Genomic DNA, 20484 nt, shown 5'->3' with positions numbered 1-20484 from the left:
ATTAGGATATGAATCTCTTTCCCGGTGTTCCACCCCCTTCAAGAAATCCACTGTCACTGCCAGCACCAATAACTTGTCCATTGATGCATCCATCATCCCAAATATTGGCACAGAGAGCACTTCGTTGAATTCTCGAGGATGTCTGGTCCATTTCCTTCAGGAAGTTATAGTAATTTTCCAAGCGATGCAATTTATCCCGAAAATCCGACCAGGAAATCTCATTTTGAGACAGAGGTTGAGGAAAACATTGGCACTCAAATGCTAGGAATATGAAGAGAAATATTCCCAAAATGAAAACTCTTTCACACTTCATGGTCCGTGATTGCCAAAGTCCCGGGGATGTCTACCTGAAGTTATTGTTTGACTGACCCCTTTTATTTTCCAAAACATTCTTATCGTTATCAGAAAATCCGTTGAAAAAGTGGGAGATTTATTGCACTACCTTCCGGTGGCAATTAATTAATCAACAGATGCTCTGAAAAATTGGAAATGGTTAATTGTGCTATGGAAGGGTTAAAATCCCAGTGCCAGATGTGCACTTTAAAATAATTAACCGATCTTTGGGAAGTTAATCAATTTGGGTTATCAAATGTGATCCATATATACATCTTATCTGTGGAAATTTTCACTTAACACTGGAATCTGATAAAAGGGGGATGCATTTGCATTAGTATTTTATTTTAGACAAGAGCTTTGGATGGTTTGTGAATGATGATATTTGAACTTGACGTCAAGTTCTTCGACCGTCTTCTCATCCTGAGATTGTTGAATAGGCGAATGGTACTGAAATAAATTATCTCAACAATACTCAAGAGAGAGACACCCATAAATAGTCCTAGAAGTCCTCCGCAATTGGCCACAAAATTGGACAGACCATAGAGCTCGGACCTTTTGGAGGTGATAAACTGCGGATCCTTGAAGAAGATAGATAGAGTTACAGACTGAGTCCTGCAAGAATGAAAACAAAAATTAGAAGAAATTTTTCTATCGCAGATACGGGAGACTTTGCCCCCCTACTATTCGTAAGCTTTTCTTTAATTATACCACGTTGGAGTGCGCTTCACTAATCGGACATGGCAGATCGGATAGGATCGGTTATTATTAATCGTGTCGAGGCCTAAAATTTTATTTATTTTATTTATTTAATAAATAAAACCATACAATAGGCTTCTAAGTCCCTCATGTATAGTTACAAACAAAAGAAAATGAAAAAGAAACAAAAAGAAAACAAAAACAGAAAGAAAAGTTAAATCAAAACAAGAAAAAACAAATATTAGACTTCCCGATCCAAGTAATAAGACCGCAGAGAGAGTTCAGATGTTCTGGTAGCAGGTGGAATCGAGTTAAAAATGTAGATCCCGTGCACAAAGAGAGTTCACCGGAAACTGGCACCCCGCGATCTCGGCACCATGAAACACCGACACCTGACAGACGCCCCCCAACTTAGCAGACAGAAGAGGTAGGACGGAATCGAGGTCAGAGAAAGGCGCAAGATAAAGAGCATAACTCTAAATTCAAGATACTGAGGCAGGTCACACCCCACAATAGACCGAGATACAGGGGAGACATGGTCACCCCGCTCCAGATTGTAAATAAACCGAAGACAGTCATTGTAGGAGACTTTAAGTTTGCGAATAGACTCAGCGTCAGACTGAAAAAAATAACTCACATCCATAAGTGAAGTGCGGCATGATGAGGGACCGGACAAGCAACAGCCGAATGTCGGTTGGAATAACATCCCTATGCCGCCATAGTGAGTACAGAGAAAAGCCAACTCTATGGCATACATGGGACACGTGATCCGACCAAGTCAGATCCCCATATAAGATCAAATCAAGTTGATCTTGCCCAAAAACGGAGCACGTCAAGGGCAAGCTGACTTGCCGACATCGAATCCTCTGTTTCGCATGAAGCAGGGGACAACTGTTGTATCCCGAACGCGCTACGTCACTTCTCAAAGGATTGAGAGACTTCCATGTCTTTCAGTCTCGGTCACCACAAGGAGGAAAGGTTTCCCTTAATTTGACAAAATCTGGTAGAAAGACTTCCTTTCACAGATTGAGTCTGGCCTGCTGTGGAGATTTGTCAAGTGGTTTGACAGAGTGGCGAAAGTTCCTGCGAGACTTCAGCCTTGCTCTTGGTTTTTTTTGTGACCATTTACCTTCGCCGAAAAGGAACAACTCTGGGCTTAACGGCAGCCGTAACAATATGGGTCTATGCTGGGAATGTGGTATCGGGGGCATTACATTTTTACAGCAGTAAGGGGCTAATTTGACTTCCACAAAGATGAAATCAGGATTTTAACCCTGTCGCAATCTTAACGATTAATTAACGAAAAGGCCTTGCCCTCGAATCACTCCTCCAGAGCTTCAACATCTGCGCTTGTTGTACCGTAGCCCCAGAGAGTATTCTGACAGTTAAAGTCGTCGAGAACAAAGCGGACAGGATATGTCGTAAAGTTACTCGGCTCCAAGAACTGAAAGTCCTCTCTCGGGGGCTTATAAACGGATGTTACGGAAAAGTTTTCAAAGTCTACGGTCAAGATCTCTAAGTTGTTGGAGTCAGTGAGCGCAACCGATTTGACATCAATGTCCGATTTTACGAAACTGGCGCTACCATACTTCTCATGGGCCTTCTCCAACTTCATGCCATTAATCCTAGGTCGGCGTTGCGATATCAATATTGAGATCGCATCGGCGATATCGGCGTTGAGATATCAATATTCATTGAAATGATACTAAGTGCCGGTCCTGAAAAGGACCTTTTTGTGTTGAGTGTAGTCATTACCGCAAGATGGAATCCGCAAGTTGTCACTTGCTTTTTGGCTGAGGTATTCACGTGTTCTTTCGACAGTCCCCGGAGACTGTCCAGAACACCAATTTAGTTCTGAAAAAGCCTTAAATACGCGTGGAGGTTCCTTCCTTGCTCCCATAGGATCGGTGAAGACCGTTAAGTGCTAGAATTAAACAAAAGCTTGCGAACAGCAGAGGACAAATGGGGCCAAGACACCCGAATCTACGGTATCTAGTTGGTAAAACTATACCCTTCGAAGAAGCTTTCCGTAACTCCTGCAGCTTGAAATAATTTATCCCAATCTACATCTGTCTGAGAAGTCTCAGCTTCGTATTCAATAGATGTGCATGCGGGCAAACAATTGCATTTACTCTCAGTTTTGTCCTTTTCAAGATCTTCCTCCATCTTTATCATTAGAAGTTCATATTCAGCTTCTCTGTAGCACCAAACCATTCCTGATCCACAAATAGGGGTATCTGACTCTCGAGGCATGGAAAACTTAACGCATCCACACCTATCCAAAGTATGATTCGATAGACACTCCAATTCGCAGTTCTTTTGATTGTAGATCCGAAAGAAGTTCAACTTTCGTTCGTGACTGAAGTAGCATTGTCTCCTAAATAAGGGCCTTTAATTAGAACCTCATCAAAAAGATCCAAGACAAACCTTACCTTACAGGATCATAACCCCTAAGCCCAGCAGATGTTGTAAACATACTAGGTTTAACTGCAACCGTAATTTCCTGATTCAAGGGTACTCGAAAGTACTGCTGAGATACATGAGGAAACTCATCAGGAGAATGCAACAGGACCTTAAAGCCCTGCATTGATGCTCGGCACATGTAATCAAAGTCCTTTTCTGCCAACTTCATCCAAATGTACAATCCAGCACGAACTCCATCTCCCAAAGCTCGTTGTGGATGGGTTTCCAATGGGGCTTGATCTGCGTAACCATTTTCTAGTGTCCAATACTCAGATTTCTTCTCTTTAATGGGGTACTCATAACCAGAATGCAGGGCAGATGATCGGTAGATTTCGGAAGCATTGAGGGAATTGAAAGTGAAGCAGAAACCTTCTTCTGTTAGGATAGGGGTGAATGATTCACAGTTTGTAATGTTATTTCGCCAAGTGCAACGGAAGAAGACATCTTCAAGGGCTAGTGATATTTCTTTGAGGTTGTCGGAATAACTAGAATTTCCTGTGTCGTTGCCAAAGCTATAATCTCCGAAGAGATTGAAGTTGCAAAGTTGATAAACGGTTTCCAAGCGTAGTATCCTGAAATTGGGTAATTGGGATTATACTGAATTTGATCCTGAACTTAAATTCAGAGAAGCGCCGGGAGACAAAAATTTGGACTGGTTAGGAGAAGGTTTTGAAGCTTCGGATGCTTCGGTCACGGACTGACGACACCCAAGTTAGCAGCAGTACCTTAAAAGAACCTTAAAATATCAGTGCTCTGGGCTAATCTTCTCCCACTCGACGAACCCCGGATTAACGTTCAACAAGTTAGCAGCCCACGTCTGTCGTCCCTCCGCTACTTCAGGAAGGTGTTCCCGATCACACAGAGAGATCTTCAATTGGATTCAGTCATCTTGTCCTAGGTCTGCCCCGAAGTCGAAGTTCTTTTACAATGGTTTGCATAGATTTTCTTGGGAATCATTCTGAAGTGCATTTGTCGTCATCGTAGGCTTTCTGGTGCCCTCAGACCCCCAGCGCCAGCGGTCGAAGCAACAGCTTGTCCGTTCGTCATCTGAAGCTCTTTGTTGTATTTCTTGGCGGCCAGGGTCGCCAGGGTACTCTAAGGTGCAAGCCTGATAGATAGATAGATTCATTTTGGGGGCAACAAATGGCGTCCACCTATACACTTCCAGCTCCTATTCCGGCTCCAGCCTCAGACGCTTCAGCTTCCTCGTGCATCGTGTCCTCTCCGTGCATCCAGGCCTCCGTTTGAGCCCCTTATGCATCCCCTTTTTCAGTTAACCCTCACTTACGGATTTGTGTATTGAGCCAACCAGTCCTTCGGATAAATTCCATTAGACAAGCCGGATTCAATTTCGGTAGGTCATTCTAGTCCAGCACCACTTTTCCAAGTAGCGCTCGTCTGGTGTTTGTAAAGGCTGAGACAGTCACATACATAATGTCAGACACTAAACACCGAGTCTGTTGATATGTTTGCTTAGACAGTGTCCGGTGAGAAGATCAGCAAACTGCCGCGCTTTGCAGCGGTTACTGCTCACCAGGTACTCCGTCATTTTCCTGTCCAAGACTCTAACCTGGCCGTGATCGTCTAGTGGTCATGATATCTCGTTGTGCAAACCTGATGCACAGGTCTCCTTATTCAGGAGAAACAGGTCCTCGACTCTTAACTCCTCATGAACGGCTACGTTTCTCACTTGATCTCGACGAATGGTTCCTTCAACCGCCCGGAGATACCTCATCTCGGCAGCTTGTACTCGCGATCTTACTCTTTTACTCATTACTTCATATTGTTGCGGATTTGACCGGAGACCACGACGGCAAGGAAGAAAAACAAAGGCCAGAGAGTTTAACCTCACAAACACTTTATTTACTTCACACTTAACATGAAATACGTCACGGGAATCTCTTGCAGCTTCTCAGCGCACAGAGGAGGGATTCGCGCTCTAGAGTGATCTGATGAAATAGGCGCAGGTAGGATAGTTGCTGCCCTTTCCACTCACTCGAGCGCGGATGATAAACTCAACCTCAAACTTAACTGTGAAAGCACAAATACTCAACTTACTTCATTGCGAGTATGAGTTGCTCACATGAATTATAAAGGTAACTGCAAAACTCAATAATACACGGCACTTCACGGCACTTAACCCCTAAAGAGCACCGTGCAGCATCCACAATATGTCCCTCAAAGTACTACTGCGTACTACTGCAATTTTTTTTGTAGGATTTGCTTCAAGAAGACGATTTTTCGCCTTAAGGCTATAATTCTTGTGAGCAACAAATATGCAATGGTACAACTTGAGACAGGGCTTAACTCTCGGAGTTTTACTCATAAACTATGAGAGGAATCTCTCTCAATTTGGGATTGTGAATGTCGACCAGTTGTCATACTATAACTGCATGACAATGTCATATGACAAATTTTCATGGTAAATTCGGAAAGGAGAACATTAAAGCGTAAGTGACTATCGATTTATCAGTGGGATTTTTAATTAAATCTTCTGAATTTCTCATATAAATAATTTTAAATTTGTCATATGACATTGTCATACTGTTAGAGAATTCCATTCCTGCAGGGGAATTCTGTAACAGTATGACAATGTCATATGACAAATTTAAAAAAAAATTGTTATGAGGTAAATTAGGAATAAATAATCAGAAATAACAAGTTTAATTGCCAATTCGATGCTCACTGGCCTTTAATATTATTCTGCGCCCGAATTTGCCAAGAAAATTCGTCATATGACATTGTCATATTGTTACAGAATTCCCCTACTGATTTGTCGTCAAAACTTGCGTCATCGGAAGCTTCAAAGCCTTTCCCTCCTTTTGTATAGGGGCAAAGGAGCAAAATGTCTTACTCTGTTGATGTTAAATTTTCCATAGCGTATTCTGGTGGGTTTTCAAGAAAATTATTGAAAACCTTTGTGAAATTGAGGTACTCCATCTTAACCTTAGTTTCGGGGCAAATAGTAACAGCTGGAAAAGGTATCTGCCAGACTGGAGTAGATTTTTCAGCAAAGGTTACAATTACTGGACTATCATTCCATCTCTCCCAGGATAACCAAATTAGAACGAAACAAGTGTAAATTGAAAGTACGAAAACCACAATCCACTAAAAAGAAAAGTTATTTAAAATACTTTAACAAATGATAATTAGTTAAATTACCCAAACCCTCTCAGTCCAGGGCCTACGTCTTTCGCCTAGGTACTTAACTCCATGGATTGTGCTGTTGTTACAGTAATCAGAGAAGAATCCCCAAATTGCTGTCCTGAATCTACCACTCCGAATTTTCTGCCTGACTTCCTTTTCCGTTGGCGAATCACTCAGCCCATCAATTTCTAAATTTGGCGCCACATCGAGAAATAAATGTGACTCTTTCGCGCTATTTTCTTTTATTGGGGAAATCGGGGAAAACGGTTTTCGATTGATCATTGCAATTAATCCCAAATATCCCTTTTTTATTGCACTTCTTCGTTTCACTCTCACCGGAATCTATCACTGAACTGTGTTAATAAAATGATACCCAAGCACTTTTATAGGCGAGGAATGTATCACTCTCTTGGGATATCACTATAAAAACTTGGTTCTCAACAAGAGTTCATTTATATGTTGGAAAAGTATCCTGAAAAATCAACTGAATGCAAATGAGTAAAATAAAAAGTATATTAAGTGAGAAAGGATTGAGAAATACTGAATGTCCACACCTTTTACCCTTGAGCATGAATATCATGTGATTATTGGATAGAAACGTGCATTTCATTAATTGGGATGCTCATTCAGGAAATTGAGAAATATTATTATTAAAGTCTTAAGCTTGACTAAAGCATAAAGAGTTTAGAAAGAAAATAAATTTAAACGTTTCAGTCATACATCTAATAAAAGTAGCAAATGGGCATCGTTTCTATTCGAAAAGTTTTTAAAGGTTTTCGATGGAATTCTGATTTAAAGCTAATTTTTGGTCCTTCTCATCTTGAGATTGTTGATTAAGCGAATGCTGCAGAAATAAATAATCTCAACGATACTCAAGAGAGAGACACCCATAAAGAGTCCCAGAAGTCCTCCGCAATTGGCCACAAAATCGGTTAGACCATAGAGCTCGGACCTTCTAGAAGTAATAAACTGGGAGTCTTTGAAGAAAATTGACAGAGTTGCAGATTGAAACCTGGAACAAAGAGAAATTTTAGAATTATTCTCAAGAAGATTTAACGAATCTCAGAGAAGAACATGAAGACTTTATTAACCATTTATTCGTCGTGAGACAACAGAAATTGCTTCGCTTTTTGTTACTTTTTGCTCTATACCTTTTGTTACTTTTTACCCCAAGTGGCCATTTTTAATAAAAGGATTTCTGGAGAAAAGAACTTTTGTGAAATTCCAAAATAGATAGAGGATTCGTATTCAGAAAATCCAAATTATTTAGAAAATATTCACCACTGCATCAATTTTGGAAAATAAGTACAGTAGAGTCTCGCTATAGTCCATATTTGGTTTCAAATTTGACACTTGGGTCGTACTATAGTCCATGTAATTTTTTAAAATTATCAACGATTTTTAGTATTGAAACTGCTCGACGGCTTCCACTTTCTTTGCGATTGTGGTACTTGTCCTTGCTCTCTTCATTGTGGATCACAATTATCACAACTACTTAATAAAGTTTGCCAAAAATATTAAAATAATTATGCATGTCGCATACTAAAAAACATAACCTAACTTAAAATCAGTGTTTTGAAATCAACGGTCGATAAATTGTGGACTATAGAGCGATGGCCTATAGCGAGACTCTACTGTAGATAATAATTGTTATCTTCTACAAGGAAAATATTTCAAAAATAGGGCTAAAAATTTCGATATTTTTTATTTTCTAAATTCCTTGTTCGAATTCTAAGAAACTTACGACATTGAAGAAGGTCTATGGAGGCTATCTATAGAAAAAAATTTGAGCCGCTATTATCTTGGAAGATATTGAATTTTGAATTTTTCGATTTGTGACTTTTTGCCCCAGTCTCCCCTAGTAGGGGAGTCCGGGGAGGTTTGGGACACTTTTTCATGTTTTGACTTTGAGACACTATTCCAAAAAACCACGATAGTGTATTACAATTTTATGCGGTCTATAGAATACTTATGGGTATTGACTTTATAAAAAGTACTCAATAGAACTTAGAAAACAACTGAGTTTTCTTGGAGAAGATTAAACATTTTACTTGACGCTTTGTCCCAAACCTTCCCGATATGGGGCAGTATGGGACGCAAAAGGGGATGTTTGGGACGTGTTGTTGTGAAATAAAAATGTTTCATCTTTTATTACACTTAGAAATTACTATCAATTTTATTTGTACGGTATAGTTATATATTGTCAATCAATTATTTAAAGTATTTTCTTCTTATTTTCCATCTACCTTTCTTTTCTTTTTTTATTCTAAATATTGCAATCATGATTATCAAATTCCTCAGGCGAGTAGATTTTCTTGCAACTCTTAGTTTTGAACTCATTGACGGATTCCTGTTTGATTTTACGACAACTGCATTGTACCTGTTTTTTCATTATTTCTCTGAATTAGTTCTCGCCTTGCCTTTTCTGGAGAACTTGTTCGAAAAATTTTCGAAAAAAATAGTTATTAATTAGATTGGGCAAAGATCGAATATCCTCTGAGAAGGAATTATTGATTCCCAAGACTTTGATGGTTTAATTGTCCTTGTACTTAGAGAAATCTGTTCCACTGGTAAACTTTGCACAAGAGGGAGATTTCCAGTAGAAACTGGGCATTACTCTTCATTTTGATAATAAAAAATTGCACGCCATCTACAATCTTGTCGAAAATCAACGTCCCATTCATCCCCTTTCAGGTGTCCCAAACATCCCCACGTGTAGTTTTGGTATTTAAAACCTTAAAAAACAAGAGCGTATAATCTCTGAAACTTTTATAAAAATATGTTCCCAGATTACACTGCTACCTCATGAGATAAAAAAGTTTTGATTATACGCTGATATAAAATACAAAGAGGAAAACTAAGTCGTCAAAATATACGATTTTTATCAATTTTTAAAAAAATGTTCATAGAATTAAAACAATAAAACTGAGCCCAAGAAACAATTTTTTCTTAATATAGTGTTGTAGAATTCCTTAAGTAAGACACTATAGAACCAAAAATCTTTTTATTTGCTTATAACACTCTTGGTCCCATCATTGAGATTACTATAAGTAAAGTGGCGCACTCTTAAGGATCTTAAGAGCTTCTATAGGAATTTCAACAGAAAATTCTCACTTTAAGTCTTTTAAAAGTGCACTAAAAGACTTGTTTAATAGTTGGTTCTATAAGGCAGCTATTTTGCTTCTTGGGAGGATATCCATTCTTTTAGTCAAGATACACCTTAATATTGCCTACAATACAGTAATGGTTAAATCCCATTTAACCATTTAACCATTTAGAGGGGAAATGATAAGAGAATTGCCGTTGAGAAGACAAAGAAAAAATGTTAGTAAAAGCGCCAAACACGTCACTGAAAGAGTATTTGCAGAAAGAAAAATTTTTTAAAAAAAATTAGAAAATTGTGAAATATTTATCCCATACAAACCTCCCAACTGATTTTTCCTGCTATGATTTTTACCCTTAATTCCCACAAAGTGAAACGAATCCTCAAAAAATCACAAAAACATAGTCTTAGTCGAGTGAGTGAATTTGAAATTGTCCAAATAACGACCTTGTATATAATATAAATGTTAATGTAATAAAATATCCTTTATAGCCACTGAAGAAGGTCCATATCCGGACCTTGTAAGATCATAGTGAAATCCACCTTATCAAAGGATTTAGGGTGAACCTTCTATTTTGATCAGTGTGTAATATACTCTTACCCTTCTAGGAATCTTTTTGGAAATTCCAAAGATTCGAACAGCTTATCCCAGTCCATATCAGTCTGCGATATTTCCGCATCGTACGCTATCGACGTACAGGTCGGTAAGCAATTGCAGTCTGAATTTGTGTAGTTATTCTGTAAACTTTCCTCTAGTGTTTTTAAAACTAAATCTCCAATGGATTTCTGGTAACACAAAATTTTTCCAGATCCACATATTGGGGTATCAGCATATCGAGGCATGTGGAACTTTACGCATCCACATTCCTTTAGCAAAAATAGGGAAAAGCACTCCAATTCACAATTCTTTTGAGTATAATTTCGAAAAAATTTCAATTGGCGTTCGTGGTTGAAGTAGCATTGTCTCCTGGAACAAAAAGAATTTGTGAACATTTGGAAAAAGTGCATTGATCGCTTGGTCAACCTTATCGGATTGTAGGTTCTTAATCCTTCAGATGTTGTAATCATACTAGGTTTAACCGAAACCATAATCTCCTTTTTAAGTGGCACACTGAAGAACTGACGAGCTATTTGAGGAACGTCGTCAGGCGAATGTAGATGGACTTTAAAGCCCTGTACCATTCCACTACATAAATAGTCAAAATCCTTTTCCGGAGATTGCAACATTATGTATAATCCAGCCCGTACACCATCTCCCAAAGCTCGTTGTGGATGCGTTGTTAAATCCAAAGTTGCATATCCTTCTTCTAAATTCCAGTCCTTTGATTCGGATTCTTGAATAGGATACTCATATCCAGGATGCAGGGCAGAAGGATTGTAGATTTCTGAAGCATTGAGTGTATTAAAGGTGAAACAAAAACCTTCTTCTATGAGAATAGGAGTAAAGATGTCCACACAATCCAACAAACTATCCTCACCAAAGTAGCAGGCAGCAAAGATATCCTTACTAACCAATGATATTTCTTTAAGTTGATCAGAAAAATCCTCAGTTATTCTATCAGTTCCGAAAGGTGGATTAGTCAAATATTTTCTAGAGTGACATATTTGCAACATTATATCCATGTAATTGTATCTAAAATAAGCAAAACCGTCAGACAAAAACGGAACAGAACGCTTTTGAAAGTTAGGTTCACTTACTCTATTAAAGTTAGATTTTCTCTCTCTTTAAATACTTTCTTGAAAACTTTTGTAAAATTGAAGGATTCCCTCCTGACCTTAATTTCGGGGCAAATAGTAACAGCTGGAAATGGTATTTGCCAGACAAATGTGGATTTGTCAGCAAATGTTACAATGACTGGAGTGTCATCCCACTTCTTCCAGGATGACCAAATTAGGAGAGAACATACAGAAATTGAGATTACGAAGATCACTAGCCACTAGAAGGGAAATGTTGCTTAGAACACTTTAACAATGCCATCACCTGTTCAGAGTTCAGAGTCTTACCCAAACCCTTTCAATCCAGGGCCTACGTCTCTCGCCTAGGTACCTAACTCCGTGGATTGTGCTGTTGTTACAGTAATCAGAGAAGAATCCCCAAATTGCTGTCCTGAATCTACCACTCCGAATTTTCTGCCTGACTTCCTTTTCCGTTGGCGAATCACTCAGCCCATCAATTTCTAAATTTGGCGCCACATCGAGAAATAAATGTGACTCTTTCGCGCTATTTTCTTTTATTGGGGAAATCGGGGAAAACGGGTTTTGATTGATCATTGCAATTAATCCCAAATATCCTTTTTACTGCACTTCCTATACTACTATTCTCAACACAATCCACAATAGAACTGTGCTAATAAAATGATACCCAAGCGCTTTTATACGTGAAGAACGTAACATTCTCTTGGGATATCGCTATTAAACTCGGTTCTCAACAAGAGTTCAATTATACGTTACAAAATGTCCTGAAAAATCACCTAAATGCAAATAAGCAAAAGAAAAAAATTATAAAATGAAGGTGGATTGAGAAGTACTGTATGTCCACACCTTTGCCCTTTTGCATGCACAACAGGTGATTATTGGATAGACACTTGCATTTTATTAATTGTGGGATATTTAATTCAAAAAAAATTAAAAGAATTGTGCTATATTCAGTGGCGGATACAAGGTGAAAGGCCTAGTCAGCGGTTAAGGAAGTGCTTCAATAAGATGCTCTATTTTAATGTCGAAGGTGTAGGTGAGATTGTAGTAAGAGGAGTGACCAAATTAGAGCAAAGGTGAGCAAGAACCGTTTGAAACCGAACAAACGTCAAATGAAAATTGTACATCAATGGTCAAAACGCTACATGGACAAACTTATTTTCACGTTTATTCGATTTCAAACGGTTCTTGCTCACCTCTGAATTAGAGGATTATCTATAAAAGAGACCTGGGGTGACATGATAACTTTTCGACACTATCGAATCGATAGTATCGATAAATCTATATCTGTTAGATTAAGTGAATGTCGACTTTTTGCGCAGTGCCGAGCCATTCATTGTGACATTCTTAAAAGAATGTTACTGTTGATAAATATCTATATTAGTCACAGGAAGTACAGCTATCGTTTAAATATTTCAGAATCGACAGTCGATAGTATCGAAAATAAGTCATCATGTCACCCCTGTTTTTCGAACGCAATAAAGAGCTTTCTAGAAAATTTGCAAAAATAAGTCTAATTTTTACGAATTTGATCTTATTTAAATATCAATAAAATCCTTTATAGGGACCTTTAGGAAAACTAAATCCACTTATAGGAACCGTTTTTCGAGGAAGATCCTTTTTTATTCAATTTCTGCACCGATTTTGACGGATTTAGATAAAGGAGTACAAAAACGTTCTCATGTATCTAAATAGTTTTTTTTTTTGGAAAATTTTTATTTGAAGCTTTTGGGAATAATGACTCAAAACGATATTCTTAAACCAAAAATGCTTTAAGATTCGTTATCGACATAAATCCTATTTTAATCCGATTTTGATGATTTTAAACTGGTTCATAACTCATAAACAGTCTTCAAAGATTTTCTTTCTTTTGAAACTCACTTAGGAAAATTCTACCAAGCTTTCTGATTAAAATTCATCAAAAAATCCATTTCTGTTTCGTTTTTTATGATCTCGAATTTATTTGCAAATACTAGAACACTTCTGAGATGGGCTTTTCTAGGGTATAAATCCCGGTAAAGAAAATAAGTGTTATTTTTGGTGTGTTTTAGAATCAAAAAAAAATCTTTAAATTCAATCTTTCAGCGAATTTCGTAAGATGAAAGGTTGCTAAAGCCATCAAGAAGACGTTTCCTTAGATTAATTCATTACAAATACCATTTATTTAAATAGTGCTACTATCTAAGAAAACAATTTGTCACCCAGAATTCAAATAAGAAAAGAAAATCAAAGAAAATATTATCAAAATTGAAGCGATGTCAGACTTTCCGAACTTTCTTGTGCAAAGCAAGAAAAGAGCAGTATATTTTTCTCACGTCCTTGAACTAAATAAAAATCGTCTGGTTTATGATTAATATATGCGCTAGGTGCGAATGGGTTAATAAAATAAAGCAATATTGCCTTTGTTCGAAAAGTTCGAAATCTTTTTAAATTTTAATAAAAAAAAAGGAGTGGCTCCTAGGCTTTGTGAAATGTTCGAACTCTCGACTTAGATCGGTTTTTGACTTTTACCGGTTTTCAACCATTTTAAACCGATTCGTATATCACTCGACCCATTAAATAATTTCAATGGGATTTTTTTCGGACAAAAATTTCTTATTGGTTTATAATCGGTTCACTCAAAACATTGCCCAATGGGTGATTGTTGTTTATTCATTTTGCTTAACATTTATATCATATTTCTGGATACTTTTAGTTAAATTAAGTCCTAATCTTTATTGTTAACGGTACGTGAAGTTTTCAAATGAAATAATTACCTATTTCGTGAACAAAAAGGGTTTTTCTGAAGTGTCTGCAAATGCTTCAATAGAAAACCCCGGAAATATGATTTTTTTTGGAGAGATTTTTTAATTGTTTTAGATGGTAAAGGTAAAAAAAACAGGAATAAGAACAAATCCTGCACTCAGGAGCAACTCAACAAGGTTTTGGAAGCCTTTCGTCGCGGTTTCACTTACACTGTTTGCCTCCAATTAGAAACTTTCCCTTGTCTCCATTTGGATTAATTTGTTTCCAATAGAAGCATTTTACCCTCGCGTACTTTTCTTGTATTTAAGAAGTTTTCAAATTATATCTAAAGAATTTTCACTAAACAGTAACATTCTAGAAGAGTCAAGGAGCAAATTTATGTAATTCTCTTTAGAAAAAATATGAACTTAATGTGTTAAATCTTCTGTCAAAGTTAAAGCGTCTGGAAATGGTTTTGAATTACGACATTTACCCTCTATCTAAATATCTTTTTGTTCTGACTATTGTAAGTTGAATTTCTGATCAATTTGTCAGTTGGCTTCAAACAGCTCCATATTTAAAAAAAAAAAGACACTTTGCCGGGGGTAGACTAGCTCATTAGCGATTCAAAACCGATAGGAAACAAGTCAGTTTTGTTGGAAATTCCAAGACCTTTCCATCGATCCCAAACATGACCCCATGCGACTGATAAATACGCTCTCTAGACTTTTTTAGCCTTTGACCTTGAAAACCCGTTATTAAGAATGATTCAACATGATTTTCACACATGGTCAATTATCCGCCTGAGTAATCTCTAAATCATTTCCAAAAATTAAAAAAATCGCACGACGCGTTTTTCAGCAATACCAAAAAACATGGTTATTGGGGGGAGGGGGGCGGAAGGGAAATGAGGGTCATGTAAGCGATCCTTGGGTCGAGATATGGGTTGGAGGCCTTATGCCCTAGACACGCTTATGACTTAAGCCGAGAGACGACTTAGTCGAAAATGATGGAAATGTAGTTTAACCATTTTTTCTAATATAATTACGCTACTCCGTCTCTCGGCTAATCCTCAATTCTGTCAAGGCCCTTAGGTCCCAACCCAAGTCGCTATCTCTAACCGTTTGGCCTCTAGAGCTGGCCATAATCGGACGTACAGACGGACAAACAGCGTGACAGCATTTCTCAGAAATCGTCCGAAACGCGAAGATTTGTTAAAAAAGTGGTCTCCGGGGGGTGAAAGGAGGAAATTTTGGGTTGGTGAAAAAATCGAGGGATTATTATATACTGATCTCTCCTTGGAGTTCGAGCAGTAAAATTAATTAGAAGCTAATTTTGTGGTCCTTCTCATCTTGAGATTGTTGATTAAGCGAATGCTGCAGAAATAAATAATCTCAACGATACTCAGGAGAGAGACACCCATAAAGAGTCCCAGAAGTCCTCCGCAATTGGCCACAAAATTGGTCAGACCATAGAGCTCGGACCTTCTAGAAGTGATAAACTGGGAGTCCTTGAAATAAATTGATAGGATTGCGGGACGAATTCTGGAAAAAAAGGAAACTCAGGAACTTCGATTGTTTCGTAACTGTTATAAGTTATAAGTCATACCCTTCTAATTTGTCTTTAGGGATTTCTAAAGCCTCGAAAAGCTTATCCCAGTCCATATCAGTCTGCGATATTTCCGCATCGTACGCTATCGACGTACATGCTGGCAGGCAATTGCAGTCTGAATTTGTGTAGTTATTCTGTAAGCCCTCTTCCATCGTTCTCAGGACTAAATCGCTTATGGTTCTGTAGTAGCACGAAATCTTCCCAGACCCACATATTGGGGTATCTGTATATCGAGGCATGTAGAATTTCGCACATCCACATTCCTTTATCATAAATAGAGATAAGCACTCCAATTCACAATTCTTTTGAGTATAATTTCGAAAGAATTTCAATTGGCGTTCGTGGTTGAAGTAGCATTGTCTCCTGGAACGAAAAGAATTTGTGAACATTTGGAAAAAGTGCAGTGATCGCTTGGTCAACCTTATCGGATTATAGGCTCTTAATCCTTCAGATGTTGTAAGCATACTTGGTTTAACCGAAACCATAATCCCTTGATTCAGTGGCACCCTGAAAAATTGGCGAGCTATTTGAGGAATCTCATCAGGTGAATGTAAATGGACTTTAAAGCCCTGCATCATTTCACTACATAGGTAGTCAAAATCCTTTTCTGAAGCTTTCAATAATATGTATAATCCAACCCGTACACCGTCTCCCAAAGCTCGTTGTGGATGCGTTGATAAGTCCAGAGTTGTATATCCTTCTTCTAAATTCCAGTCCTTTGATTCGGATTCTTGAATAGGATACTCATATCCAGGATGCAGGGCAGAAGGATTGTAGATTTCTGAAGCATTGAGTGTATTAAAGGTGAAACAAAAACCTTCCTCCGTGAGGATAGGAACAAAGCTATAGTCACAATCCATAGACCAATCCCCACCAAAAAAACAGGCAGCAAACACATCCTCAGAAGGTAGTGATATTTCTTTAAGTTGATCAGAAAAATCTTCAGATGCTGTATCATTTCCAAAATCTGGAGTGTTTAATAATTTTTCAGATTGGCAAACTTGTAAAATCGTTTCGAAATACGTTTGCCTACGGAATACGGAGCTATTCATAAAAAAAGTTAAGATCATAATTGACAAGAACTTACTCTGTTGACGTAAGATTTTCTTCGTCTTTAAATATTTTCTTGAAAACTTTTGTAAAATTTAAATATTCAGTTTTGACCTTAGTTTCGGGGCAAATAGTAACAGCTGGAAATGGTATTTGCCAGACAAATGTGGATTTGTCAGCAAATGTTACAATGACTGGAGTGTCATCCCACTTTTTCCAGGACGACCAAATTAGAAGAGAACATGCAGAAATTGAAAAGATAAAAACCACTATCCACTAAAAGGGAAAATCTATCTAGAACACTTTTAACAATGCCATCATCCCCATCACCTGATCACAGACTTACCCAAACCCTCTCAGTCCAGGGCCTACGTTTCTCGCCTAGGTACCTAACTCCATGGATTGTGCTGTTGTTACAGTAATCAGAGAAGAATCCCCAAATTGCTGTCCTGAATCTACCACTCCGAATTTTCTGCCTGACTTCCTTTTCCGTTGGCGAATCACTCATCCCATCAATTTCTAAATTTGGCGCCACATCGAGAAATAAATGTGACTCTTTCGCGCTATTTTCTTTTATTGGGGAAATCGGGGAAAACGGTTTTCGATTGATCATTGCAATTAATCCCAAATATCCCTTTTTTATTGCACTTCTTCGTTTCACTCTCACCAGAATCTATCACTGAACTGTGTTAATAAAATGATACCCAAGCACTTTTATAGGCGAGGAATGTATCACTCTCTTGGGATATCGCTGTAAAACTTGGTTCTCATCAAGAGGTAATTTATGTTGGAAAAGTATCCTGAAAATTCAACTGAATGCAAATGAGTAGAAAAATATGAGAAAGGATTGAGAAATATTGCATAGTCCACACCTTTACCCTTGAGCGTAATACTAACTAAGAAATTTGATAAAAACATGCACGAGATACTCATTCAGAAAAATGTGACTTTTGCAAGCTAAAACTAAAGGGGTATTTTTCTTTTTGGGAAAACACATCACAAAAAAACGGAGAAAAATGTACAGAAATTAGTGCAACGTTTTACCAGAAATTGACTAGGCCCAATTTGCAGATATTGGTAAGGAAAGATTGTTTCTCGGACCCGTTGGTTGTCTCTCACTATTGCCCAAAAATTGAATTAATTTTTAACCCTTTAAGGACGAATGGGACACCGGTGTCCCAAAAATAAAAACGGATTTTCCGGACTTCTTAGAGGACAAAGCTTAGTCAAAAAAATTGTTTTCGTTTTTGGGACACCCAGGACACCCATGTCCCACTCGTCCTTAAAAGGTTAAAAAATATTCGCTACTGCTTACCAACTAACTATAGCAAGGATGCACTCCGTTAGTTTACTTTTAATCCAGAATCAATTATCCGTTGAACACCTTATTAAGTCCCTTCCGATCCGTGGAATACAGTGCATCTTTACAAGTACACCAAATTTTATTCATTTCCGATAAAAAAAAATACAAATACAGTTATAGAAATAGTTAAATGAATAACTAATAGACCAATTGGCATAAAACTCCAAATTAATACTGTTTTGGGGGATTATATTTTTGACTAAATATAAAGCAATTATTTTAAAGATTTTCCAAGATAGACCCAAGGCAAAATGGACTATTAGTCTCTGGAAAATTAATGATTACTCTTATATATCCTCAGCTTGGTATTTTATTTAATGAAAATTACTTAAAAAGTTACTGGGGTCATGCATCCTAAAAAACAGCATATTTTCTTTACTTTTCACCATAATAAAAATTTATTTAATTCAAGCTCTTAAGCATGCAAAAGCACATCATTTTAATTAGTTTTTGAAATTTTTCATTTAAAAAATTTAAAAATTAAAAATGCAAAAAAGTGAATTTTAAATTCAGCCCTTGGGGACTAATTTTTGGAGACGCCTAAAAAAAGAATTACTTTCGGTACAAGTACAATTACATTTCCTGCGAGCTGATGAGTTTAACTCGTTTAACTCGTATTTGAACGATGGACTTACAACTTATTTTACAAGACGAAACGTGGTGTAAAATACACCGATTCTTTGTACAAAATTTTCCTAAAACTCCAAATTTCATTTGTTTTTTTTTAATATCTACCGTTGAAGTATAAGTTTAACCCTTTAACGGCGAGACACTTTTTACGGACTGAAAATCAACAATAAAAATTAAACTGAGAAACATAATCAATAATAAGTCTTATATCTAACCTTGGAAAGTCCAACAGAGTCTGATTCGGTATGTTTTTTGCTTCTATGAAAGATAGGTACAAAAATAGCCCAAAAATTTAAGTAATTTTTCTGACAATACCAATGAATAATATTTTTCGCTTTAATGAAAAATATTACGTATGAGTATTGTAGTTTTCATTGCCAAAAGGGTTTTGCTTAAAAAAAATGGAAGTATTTAAAAAATAAATAAAATCGATTATGAATTTGAGAATGTAAAAATTCGTCATTTTTTAGCTTAAAAATTTACTAGCAAATAGCTGGAGACTTGCGAAAAATATCCTAGATTCCTTCAACCTTCTACTTTACAATTATGTACAGACATAAGAAAAAAATTACTTTAGGTTAGTCAGGAAAAATTATTTTCTCTATGGGACACCGGTGTTCCAATCGTCTTTAAAGGGTTAACTCATTTGCTTACAGGAATCAAGTACCAAGGCTGAATTTTTAAGATTTTAAAATAAAAATTTCAGAAAATTTTATATGCCTAAGAGCTTGAATTAAATAATGGTTTTATTAAAACAAAAAAAAACGTTGGATTTCAAAAGATTTCATGTTTATCAATCTCAATCCCTGTGACATTTCGGTGCCGCTCTCACAGATTAGCGAGAGTCTACCTACTGTATCTCCGTTTTTAATTGTCAGGATTTGAAAAAATTTGGTGTTTTTTAAAGTTTTCGTAAAATTTTACAGCTCTTCTGACGACATCCGAAATTCATTTCATTTAATCGAAGTCCGATTAATCTGAATATCGATTTTCGAAAATTCAATTTCGTATATTCGGAAAACTAGACGATGCTTTTTCTTTAAATTTTAGTATGCTGAAGCTGAGGTCGAGACCTTTCCAACGGTGGATCGCACTCCTCCCTTGATGTTCCCTGACCTGAGGTACAATCGAAAATGTCTTGACCGGACCATATTTTCGGGGTTTACGAAGCGATTTCGATGAAATTTCAGTTTATATTTTATCGGAGATCGAGATCTTTCTAATGATGAGTCTGTATACAGTCTGATACTGTATGAGTATGAAAATGAACAAAAAATCGTTGCATTTCAAGTTTACGCCCGAATTTCTCTCTAATTCGGGGTTTTATTTCGGTCCCAAATGCCCGAATTTGAGACAGAGTCACTGAGAGAAATCCGAAAAAGTTAAAATAATATTCCGGAAATGTTAATTTTACCCTGCATTATTGATCCGAAATCGGTGTAAATACTATGCTTTTTAGGTGTATTAGGGGTTAAAGGTATCTTTTTCATGTTAATTTTACTCTTAATAAGGCGTAAAATTAACATTAAAAAATATTTATATATTTTTACATCTAAAATGTGTTAAAGTTCTGAGGAAAAAAGTTAATCACACCCTCTTTTTTTTCTCAGTGGTATACTATAACTTCTTTAACAATTTGCTGTGCCATTTCATAAAATTTTTTAAC

General features: G+C 37.0%; 2 protein-coding genes across 2 annotated transcripts; both read right to left on the bottom strand.

The window, feature by feature from the left end:
* Window positions 1-525: 525 nt before the first annotated feature.
* LOC129805050 (uncharacterized) lies at window positions 526-12556 on the bottom strand. The gene is made up of 10 exons (XM_055852864.1): window positions 11750-12556; window positions 11444-11682; window positions 10770-11378; window positions 10347-10712; window positions 7447-7654; window positions 6658-6984; window positions 6350-6603; window positions 3465-4067; window positions 3044-3409; window positions 526-948 (listed from the first exon to the last, which is right to left on the bottom strand). The coding sequence occupies exons 1-10, from the start codon at window positions 12014-12016 to the stop codon at window positions 681-683; spliced, it is 3507 nt and encodes a 1168-aa protein (XP_055708839.1). The 5' UTR covers window positions 12017-12556; the 3' UTR covers window positions 526-680.
* Window positions 12557-15397: 2841 nt separating this feature from the next.
* LOC129805049 (pickpocket protein 28-like) lies at window positions 15398-17333 on the bottom strand. The gene is made up of 5 exons (XM_055852862.1): window positions 17172-17333; window positions 16863-17035; window positions 16196-16618; window positions 15773-16138; window positions 15398-15708 (listed from the first exon to the last, which is right to left on the bottom strand). The coding sequence occupies exons 1-5, from the start codon at window positions 17331-17333 to the stop codon at window positions 15483-15485; spliced, it is 1350 nt and encodes a 449-aa protein (XP_055708837.1). The 3' UTR covers window positions 15398-15482.
* Between the last annotated feature and the right edge of the window lie 3151 nt (window positions 17334-20484).

The sequence above is a fragment of the Phlebotomus papatasi genome, chromosome 2 (assembly GCF_024763615.1).
Source record: "Phlebotomus papatasi isolate M1 chromosome 2, Ppap_2.1, whole genome shotgun sequence".
NCBI lineage: Eukaryota > Metazoa > Arthropoda > Insecta > Diptera > Psychodidae > Phlebotomus > Phlebotomus papatasi.
The sequence above is the reverse complement of the archived record's forward strand: the minus strand, read 5'-3'. Positions and strand labels throughout refer to the sequence as shown.